We start from the raw sequence: 10,577 nt of genomic DNA on the forward strand, positions 1-10,577 counted from the left end.
CAGGGCTATACAGAAAAACCCTGTCTCGAAAAACAAAAAACAAACAAACAAAAAAATTCATTGAAAAACTCCATAATGATAAACTGGGTGTGTTGTCATGCCTGTGTATCCAGTCCCACCGGACACTCAGGAGGTAGGCAGAGGAGTGCCAAGAGCTTAAGGTTTCCCTCTGCTATTTGTGGAGTTTGAGGCCATCCTTAGCTACATACCTTAAGACAAAACAACACAACCCATAATCTCAATCTAACTGGATAGTGTGAACCAGGACAGATCTAACTGGGTAGTGTGAACCAGGACAGAAACAACTCCCTTTCAGTGTAATGCTGCATGCTCCCATGGGATGGTGATAGGGCAAGGAGAGTGGCTTGACACTGGTCCCACATAGCTCAGCTGGTGACTGACCACAAGGAAGAACCCTTCCCAAAGGCTGGGCTCTCCTCTAGTTTCCTTCCCCTTTCTTCTTTTTTTCTTTCTTGAGTCATGGTCTTGCTATACAACTCTGGCTAGCCTGCAACTCATATATAGACTGCACATAGATTGAAATTCCAGCGACTTTACTGCCTCTGTCACCCGAGTGCCGGGACGTGGTGGTTTGAATACACTTGGCCCTTGGGAAGTGGCACTCTGAGGAGGTGTGGCCTTGTTGGAAGAAGTGTGTCACTGTGGGTGGGTTTTGAGGTCTCCTAGTGCCCAAGCTCTGCCCAGTGTAGAAGAGAGCTTCCTCACGCCGCCTGAATAAGAGAGTCTTTCTCTGGCTGCCTTCGGATAAGGTGTAGAACTCTTGGTTCCTCCAGCACCGTGTCTGCCTGCATGATGCCATGCTTCCCACCCTGATGGTAACAGTCTAAACCCCTGACCCTGTAAGCCAGCCCCAACTAAACATTTGCCTTTATGAGAGTTGCGTTGGTCACGGTGTCTCTTCACAGCTATAAAACCCAAACTAAGACAAAGGATTGCAGGCATCCCTGCAACACACTATGCAGACCATGCTGGACTCAAACCTGCAGTGATCTTCCTGCCTCTGCCTCCCGAGGGCTGGGGTTATAGGTGTGAACTATTATGCCAGACTTCTCTAGTTTTTTAAATCACATGAAGAACCTGCACACAGTGAACTCCATAACCCCGGTTCCAACTGAGTTCCAACACTGTAATGATACCCATACAAAGATGAGGGGGACCCTGCTGTGACTTTGGGGGCCAGATTAATTCAAAGCATTAGAACCAATCTTCAACATTTTAAGATTTATTTTACTTTACATGTAGGGATGTTTTGCCTGCATTCACGTATGATGTGCATGTTGGATCTCCTAGATCGGGGGGTTATGCATGTTTGTGAGCCACACATGGACACCAGGAACCAAACCCAGGTCCTCTGCAAGAGCAACCAAGGCTAAGCCATCTCTTTGGACCTTACTGATTGAGTGATTGATTGACTGATTTTTATTTATTTATTGTAGTGGTTTGAATAAAAAAGGGCTTCTACAGCCCCGGAGAGAGTAGCACTATTAGGAGGTGTGGCCTTGTTAGAAAGGGTGTGGCCTTGTTAGAGTGGGTGTGGCTTGGTTGGAGGAAGTGTGTCACTAGGGGCAGGCTTTGGGGTCTCAGAAGCTCAAGCCTGCCCAGTGTGTCACTGTCACTCCCTGCGGCCTGAGGATCCAGAGGTAGAATTCTCAGCTCCATCTCTAGCACCATATCTAACTGTAGGCTGCGATGCTTCTGGGCTAACCCTCTGAACTATACACTAGCCCAAATTAAATGGCATCTCTATACATCAATAAAACACTAAGGGGCTGGTGAGATGGCTCAGTGGGTAAGAGCACCGACTGCTCTTCCGAAGGTCCAGAGTTCAAATCCTAGCAACCACATGGTGGCTCACAACCATCCGTAACAAGATCTGACGCCCTCTTCTGGAGTGTCTGAAGACAGCTACAGTGTACTTTCATATAATAAATAAATAAATCTTTAAAAAAAAAAAAAAAACTAAGACTTTTTTTTTTTTTTTTTTTTGGTTTTTCGAGACAGGGTTTCTCTGTGTAGTCCTGGAGCTCACTCTGTAGACCAGGTGGCCTCGAACTCATAAATCCGCCTGCCTCTGCCTCCCAAGTACTAGGATTAAAGGTGTGTGCCACCATGCCCATGCCCGGCAACACTAAGACTTTTTTTTTAATATTTATTTATTACATGTAAATATACTGTAGCTGTTTCCTGACACACCAGAAGAGGGCGTCAGATCTCATTACAGATGGTTCTGAGCCACCATGTGGTTGCTGGGATTTGAACTCAGGACCTTCAGAAGAGCAGTCAGTGCTCTTAACCACTGAGCCATCTCTCCAGCCCAACACTAAGACTTTTATTGTTTTGTCTTGTTGAGACAGGATCTCTCTGTAGTTCTGGCTGTTCTAGAACTCTCTCTGTATCAAACTCAGAGATGCATCTGCCTCTGCCTCCGGAGTGCTGGCATTAAAGGTATCTATTACCACTGCCCAGCCAATTCATTTATTTTTAATCCAGTATATACGTGAGTGTGTGGGTGTTTTCAGAGGTCAGAGGTCTCAGATCCCCTCAGAGCTGGAGTTTAAGTGGTTGTGAGCCACCTGACATGGGAATTGAACTCTGATCCTCTGGAGGGTAACACACACCCTTAACCATTGTCTCTTCTCCTCGATCCCAATTTGCTTATTTATTTTTGAGACACAGCCTTACATAGCCTAGGATAACTCAAAGTAACTACGCAGCCAGGGATGGCAGTTCTCCTGCCTCCACCTCCTGCTCTCAAATGCCAAGATTAGAGTTGTGTGCCAACATGCCAGGTTTTACACAGTGCTAGGATCAGACCCGGGGCTTTGTGTGTGCCAGGCTAACCACTTTGCCAACTGAGCCGTTGTACCCCAACCTCTGGGTTATTTTATTGTTGTTATCCCTTTGTATTGCAATCTGAATGTAAATAAAAAAGATTCTGCCATACGGGGCTGTGGGATATCAGGTTCCACCCAAATCCTAGGCCTTACTCTGCACACTGTACCCTGGAATTCTCCACCTTCCCTCCACAGCACAGTGCAGCATCTGCCAGCCTGAGGGGCCCCAGCGGTTTCAGACCGATATTCTCAATGTCCATTGTCCTTACACGGTCAGAGGGGTCAGAAACAGTAAATTTGGATGGCCTCAGGTCTGCACCAGGCCTGGGAGGTCCAAGGCTGAGGAGGGTCAGGAAAGCTGGTTCTAAAGAGAAGACAAACAGGACCAAAACCCAGCTCTGCCACCAACATGTCTGACCTAACACGAGTCCCTCAACTCCTCTATGCCTCAAATTTTCCTACAATAAACAGACAACAGCAACAGAACCTTCTCCTGGAGCTGCCTTGAGCAGATTAGACCCAGAAGGCATCTGGCACAGCGCCCGGTAGCTGTCATTTCAGAAACAGGCTGTGCATTGGCTCAATCCAGAGGTAACTCAGCTGTCCCATCTCAGAGCCCAGGGACTGAAAGGAAAAAGACAAAAAGGCAGCTTCCTCGGGAGGGCGAGCGCTCCCTCGGGAGGGCGAGCATCTGGGATCTGCAGGGATAGGGAGATGCTTGTAGAGATGATGTGGATATGACAGGGAATGGGGGAGAGGACATAGGGAGATGAGGGGAATGAGGGGGATCAACTCTAAGCTGAGGGAAGGAAGTGAGGATGGGGGCTGAGAGCCTAAAGCCAAACAGGAAGTGGGTTCATGAGATGGTCAGATCCCTGCAGTAGCCCCACATCGGGCTGTGCCTCTTGCCCCTCAGGCCTGTCCTTCGGGACCAATGCTCCTTTGTCTGGGTATCAGGAAGCAGCCACTGTAGGCAGTCCCATCCCTTTCTCGCTGTACTTAACTATGGCCCTCCAAGGACATATGTACAAAGGTCAGCCATGAGCTCTGCCAGTTCCAGGCAGGCACCAGCTTTTTAGAACAGTCATTATTGCGCATCATCAGCCCTTACCAGGAAACAGGAGGGCAGGCGACCCGAATTCTGCGTATCTGCACTTGTGAAGGGAACAGAGTACAATGATAGTGTAGCTAGGAGCCCGCCCTGTGAGCCAGGAGACCCGGTTCTCCAGCTATCATCTCATCTCGGGGCCGCTGCTCACTGGGAGAGCTGAGCCCGGGCCTGCTATCTGCCAAACACACAGGAAGCCTGAGCAAGAAACCCCCCGCCCCCCACCCACCGCCACCGCCACCCCTGCCTCTGCTCCGAGCATGTCCCTGACGGCCCTGCGCTCAGCACCTTCTGAGGCTCCTGGTGACCACAGTGATAAGAGTAACACTCATTGCCGAAGAAAGGCTCTGGGCAGCGCCGCAGACTTCGTGATACCAAGATAGCTGAGATCCTGAAGGAGTGGGCTGCCCAGAGGCGTGACCGTGCTGCTTCTGCTCTGGGCGAGCATCTACAGGCATCTCCAGTGGGAGGCCCTGCTTCCCAAGTTTAAAGTCTTCTGGGGAACAAACTGCTGAAGAGGAGGGAAGGAAGAGTTAGTACTGAAACACAACCCCCAGTCTTGGGATGTGTAATTGCTCCAAAACTAGAAAAAACTAACATCCGAAGCCAGGATTGATGGGGCACGCCGTTAGTCCCAGCACTCAGGAGGCAGAGGCAGGTGGATCTCTGAGTTTGGAGCCAGCCTGGTCTACAGAGTGAGTTCTGAAACAGTCAGGGCTACGCAGAGAAGTGTCTCAAAAAATGAGGATGGAGAAGGAAAGTGTTGTGTTAGAATGGCAGGTTGCGTCTCAACAGCACGATAGGCCAAGACAGTTCCATGTGGAAGAGGTTTTAGTGGGAAAGACAAGGTGGAGACAGAGAGGAGGGAGATGGGGGAGGGGGAGGAAAGAGGTGGTGGCAGAAAGAGAAGGGGGGAAAAAGAGAGAGGGAGGGGTGATTCCCTTATTTATATGGAAAATGACGTAACACAGGTAAAGGTGGGGGGGGTGAGCCAAGTGGATTCTGGGAATATGGTAGCTGTTGTCTTGGTAACAGGTCTGTAGGTCACCTATGTGATATCATAGGTTTGGGAGGTCCTGATGCCAACAGAAAGAGAGAGAGGAGAAGGAGAGAGGGAGAGAGAGATCTGCTTTGGGGGAATCTTTAAAAAAAATGATGACAGGCATGGTGGCTCCTGATCTGATGAAGAAATGAGTTTGTGGTCAGTCTGAGCTATAAAGTGATCTCCTGTCTCAAAAAAAGTACAGACAGACAGACGCAAACCTACGCAATGGCTCTTTCCCCCCAGCATTGCAGGGATGTGCCAACCCTTAGCATGATTGATTACAAATTAACGGTGCCACCACTTCCTTTTACTGCCACCAGTGCCAACATCCAGACCAGCTTTGCCATGACTTCTGAAGAAAATATAAGCTATCTAAGAGCTCTTCTTCAGCTTTCCCGGAGAAAGAATATATTTACTACCTACTTAGGGAGCCTTAAGAGTTCCTAGCACTCGGTAGGTTGAGGCAAGAGATTTCAAGCTGGAGGCCTACCGGACTACAGAGCAAGACCCTGACTCAGAAACAAAACCCTTTCTGTCGGCGGCAGTGTGTCTGTCCCTCAGGTCACACATCTGATGGTTCAGTGAGGCAGACTGACAGCTCAGATGATGGAAGTCGGTTCCCGTTCTGACTTACTTAATGCAGACTCCAAAGCATGCTGGCAGGGCAGGACAAGTGGGGCCAGGTGGCAGGTCACAGACATGACAGGCACGGGCAGACAGGGAAGGGCTAGGTGGCATCAGCAAAGCCTGAGTCTCCACAACTTTGAGATCTTAAGTTTCAGAAGCAGGAGCCTAGGTGCCTGCCTCAGCCCCTCACAGCCTGCACACAGTCGGTTGCCCACTGTCTGTTCCTCCCTGTGCCCTCCCCCACTCCCCATGGATATCTTTTAAAATTTGGTGGCTCACACTTTTTTTTTTTTTTTTTTTTTTTTTTTTTGGTTTTTCAAGACAGGGTTTCTCTGTATAGCCCTGGCTGTCCTGGAACTCACTTGGTAGCCCAGGCTGGCCTCGAACTCAGAAATCCGCCTGCCTCTGCCTCCCAAGTGCTGGGATTAAAGGCATGCATAATTCCAGCACTTGGGAGATGGTCAAGAGGATCAGGAGTTCAAGGACATCCTCAGCTACATAGTGAGTTTGAGGTTAGCCTGGACTACATGACACCTGTCTCAATAAAACACATAGGAGGGGCTGAAGAGATGGTCCAGTGGTTAAGAGCAGTGGCTGCTCTTTCAGAGGACCCAGGGATCAGGGTTCAATTCCTACTACTCTCAAAGGGCAGCTCGCAACTGTCTGTAACTCCAGTTCCAGGGGGTCTGACATCCTCACACAGACAAACATGCAGGCAAAACATCAATGCACATAATATAAAACAAAAAACAAAATAAATGTTCATATGATGAAAGTAAATAATTCATTTAAAGAGATTAAGGAAAACACAAAGGGAAAAAAGCTTACAGGAGAGCAAAGAAGACAAGGACTTTTTCCATCGAAATCCACAACCATCGTAAAATCTGTCTTCTTCTACTAAGGTCACAACAACTTCCTGATTCTTGTAGATGGCAGAACCCTGTGCCCTTGCTCCACAGGCAACCTGCTCCATGCCCAATCACCCCCAAAGAGAGTAATTTGTACAGCAAAGGGACTCAACAACCTATTTGAGGTCCTGCTTGTTTCAAGAATTGTATGGCAAAGTCTTTCCTTTTGCATAACCCTCATGCCTATCCCATTTCATCTCTGATCCAAATACTTCCCTGCCTGCTAAGCAGGGATTCCCAGGAGCGGGACTCCACGTCAGCTTCCCAAGGTAATCCCACAGGAGGAGGGCACAGTCCATATTCACAGAAGGAATGGAGATTTAGGGCTCTAGATCTCGGGATGGCTTTGCTCCAACCAGCCTTGTCTGCAACACTGCCAGACATGTGGGAGTTACAGAACATTGTCACTCAGACCCAGTCAATTCTGATTTCTTTTTAAAAGCCATTTGTCTATCCGGCTGAGTTACTGTCTAGTTCTTTTATGCTGTGGCCAGTGCCTGGTTCTGACCAAGTCAGACCACTTAGGGAGGTGACAGCCAGCACGAAGCTCACAGTGCTCCGCTTCATTCTGTGAAATGTTGGTGGTTGCTTGATACTGTGTAATCCTAGCGATGTTTTTATTATTATTATTATTATTATTATTATTATTATTATTATTATTATAAATGTATAATATAGACATGGTTTCGGCAAAACTTCTTGTGTTTTTTTTTTTTTTCTTAAAAGAGGAAACTATAACTTATTCAGAGAATGCCCCAAAGCAGATGCTGACAACAGGCTCAGATGGGGAGCGCCAGCCAGCATCCATAGCTTTCCAACAGGTGTCAGCAGACTTGATCGCCCTTGTCAAGGCCAAGGCCAGGCCGGGGGGCCCACCGGCCGCCCACTGGCCCACTAGTACCCCCAGGTTCTTACCTGACAGTCTCCCGCGCTCGGGGCGCACCAGCCCCAGGAGCTTCCATACTTCTGAGCGCCCGGTCGCCGCGGGACGCCGCTGCGAGTCGTTCCCAAGGTCTCGCACACCGGTGGCAACTGCACCCTGGAGCCTGGCGAACAGGGGATGCGCGGCGCGGGGTCCTGCCAGCACCCAGCACCTGCGGGCCCCCGAGGAGGTGGCCCACCGCCCCACGCCGCCAGGCAGCCCGGATAGGGGCGCGGAAAAACGGAGGCCCGGACTCGGCTCGTGGACCAGAGAGGTCCACGCGCGTACGAGCGGGGTCCATTCAGAAGCCAGCCATGTCCGAGAGGAGACGGCCGGGGCCCACGCTCGCACGGCAGGGCCCCGGCGCGGAATCAGCAGCAGCGCCCTGGCAGGAGGGGCGCGCATGGCGCTGCGTCTGCCGGGACGGTCTCACCAGCCGGCCCGGCCCCACGCCCCGGGACCCTCCCCGCCCGGCCCGAGCACAGGGCGGGGACGCAGCAGCGGCCCGCCCCAACCGCCCCATCGGGCGGGCGCCCGGGCCGCGCCTTCCGCCGCGCAGGGTCCACCCCTGGGCGGCGACCAGCCGGTAGCTCCCCGGCAGTGCCTGGTCTCGGAGGCAGTCGCCAGCGCCTGCGCCCGCGAGCCGCACGCGGAAGCTTTTTCGCGCTCCTGCGCCCTCTGCGTCTTGTGAACCTGGAGCGTCCGAGCTCTTTCTCTCGCCGGTCACTGGCGGAGTGCGCATGCGCGGCACTCAAGTTGCCCCTTACGGACGGTGCTTGAGACCTTTGGGTGTCTCCGCCTTCGTACGGTCGGCGGACCAAGGCGTCTCCTCCTCTTGGAGAACTGTGCAATGTAGGAGGTACCGCAGAGGCCCGGAGAGAAGTGACCCCGAGAGCAGCGGTCTTAAGGAGACAGACGGCGGGCCGGGGGTATCCTATGGAGGTCTAGGTTGAGGAAGGGGGAGAGTTTGTGGACTCCTAGATAGTTCACTCGACCAGAGCGAAGAGCAGGTGAGCCACCGGTTCAATAAGTATGAGTTCAGCCGCACACGCTTTTAATCCCAGCACATAAGAGGTAGAGACAGATCTGAGTTCGAGGCCAGCCTGGTCTATAGAGTGAGTTCCAGAATAGCTTGGGCTACATAGTGAGCCCCTGTCTTTAAAAAAAAAGTGTGTGTGTGTGGGGGGGGAGGGAGGTCGCACAACAACCGCAACACCAGTATTTTAGTTCAATATATTCCTAAAATCCAACACGAATGGGGTAAAAAAAAATCTCAAGGAACAAAACAAAACATCAGACTTTCAAATGCATAAGTCACCAAATTTGCAGAATTCCTCCTCTTTTTACCCCAGTTCCAACCCTGGAAAAGTCATTAAAATAGGGAGTGGAAGGGTAGTGCAATGTTCAGTTCAGGAGTACCAGGTCACCTGAGTTCAGACAGATAAAGGAACAGAGAGAGAGAGAGAGAGAGAGAGAGAGAGAGAGAGAGAGAGAGAACCAAGCAGTTAGCAGCTGGTTGTAGTTTGTTTATCTACTTTCTCTTTTGTTTTGTTGTCCTCATGTTTGGCCCAGTCATTGAGCACTCCTTGAATCCCAGCACCCGGGAGGCAGAGGCAGGTAAAATGTGGATCTATTTGTATTCCAGGCCAGCATGATCTACATAGAGAGTCCCAGGATAGCCAGGGCTGCATAGAAAAAAAAAAAAAAAAAACTTGTCTCAAAAAGCCCAGTAAAAAAAAAATAAGAACATAAGAATTTTTCATATTTGTCTGGATCCTGAGATTTCAGCATCGTATGTTTTCACACTCAGACAAGGGCCTCACCTACATGTGAAGTTAGGAGGTGGAGGGGGAGAGGGACACCATGAGTGAGGTTAAGTCTGCCTTGAACAAGTTGGAGATGTGGGAAGCAGGCATGTCCTTCTTTAAAATCCAGCCCGGAGGTCCAAGAAGACTAGTTTTCTTCCCATCAGTGAGGGAATTCTAAACTCCAGGGAGTCACAGCGTAAACTACACCCCAGCTACTTTCAGTAGGACCCAGGCTCCTTCCTCTTGGAGCCCAGCTGAACAGCATTAAGGAAGGAGTGTCCTCCAGGCTGGCAAGAGTAACCACGTTCTGAAAATTATTGTTATTGTTTCTTAGATTTATTTATTTATTATATGTAAGTACACACTGTAGCTGTCTTCAGACACCCCAGAAGAGGGCATCAGATCTCATTACAGATGGTTGTGGCCCACCATGTGGGTGCTGGGATTTGAACTTAGGACCTTCGGAAGATTAGTCAGTGCTCTTAACCACTGAGCCATCTCTTCAGCCCCTGAAAATTATTTTTATTTCACAGGTATGAGTATTTTGCCTGAACGTATATGCCTGTGCACTGCATGCATCCGGTGGGGTATAGGGTCCCCTGGAACTGGAATTACAAGTGGTGATGACATAGATGCTGGGATGTGAACCTGGAGTAGCAGCCAGTGCTCTTAACCACTGAGCCATCTCTTCATCCTGAGATTAACCATTTGAAGCCAAATCTAAATTTCCTCCTCTTCTCTTTCCCCTCATTCGCTGCTGTGAGGGCCAGAAGTGAGCTGTCACCTCCGCTCTCCTATCCTGCTCCTCGCTGATTACACAGAACTGAACTCTCCTAGGGTTTCTGTTTGTGGGGTTTTTCTGTTTGTTACTGTTACTGTTTTTGTTTTGGGTAAGGGGGTTGTTGAGTGATCCTCCTGCTTCAGTCTTCCTGGTTCAGGGATTACAGGTACTGCCACCCTGGAGGCTGAACTAGGAAGATCGCCATGAGTTCAAAGCTAATCTAGCCACAGAGAGAATGGTAGGCCACCTAGACACATAGCAAGAACCCATCTCAAAAACAAAGAACAAAATGAAGGCCTATGAAATGGCTTGGTAAGTGAAGGTGTGTGCTGCCTGAGGTGGGTCCCCAGAATCCACACAAGCAAGGAGAAGACTTACTCCAACAGCTTGCTCTTTGACCTATACTAAGGCATATTCACGCCCACACAAGTACACACACACACACTCACACACACATAAATAAATAAATAATGAAGAAAAAACTATTGAACGAACAAAATAAATTAAAAACCAGAGAAATAAC

General features: G+C 49.8%; 1 protein-coding gene across 1 annotated transcript in view; it reads right to left on the reverse strand.

Moving 5' to 3' along the window:
- Abcb10 (ATP binding cassette subfamily B member 10) overlaps nucleotides 1–7,908 on the reverse strand; it is a 30,363-nt gene extending 22,455 nt beyond the window's left edge. Inside the window, exon 1 of the mRNA XM_021220515.2 lies at nucleotides 7,459–7,908. Coding sequence (XP_021076174.1) covers nucleotides 7,459–7,870 — 412 coding nt within the window. The 5' untranslated portion in view covers nucleotides 7,871–7,908. The remainder of the gene's footprint in view (nucleotides 1–7,458) is intronic.
- Nucleotides 7,909–10,577: the final 2,669 nt, after the last annotated feature.

This window comes from Mus pahari, chromosome 20, assembly GCF_900095145.1.
Source record: "Mus pahari chromosome 20, PAHARI_EIJ_v1.1, whole genome shotgun sequence".
Lineage (NCBI taxonomy): Eukaryota > Metazoa > Chordata > Mammalia > Rodentia > Muridae > Mus > Mus pahari.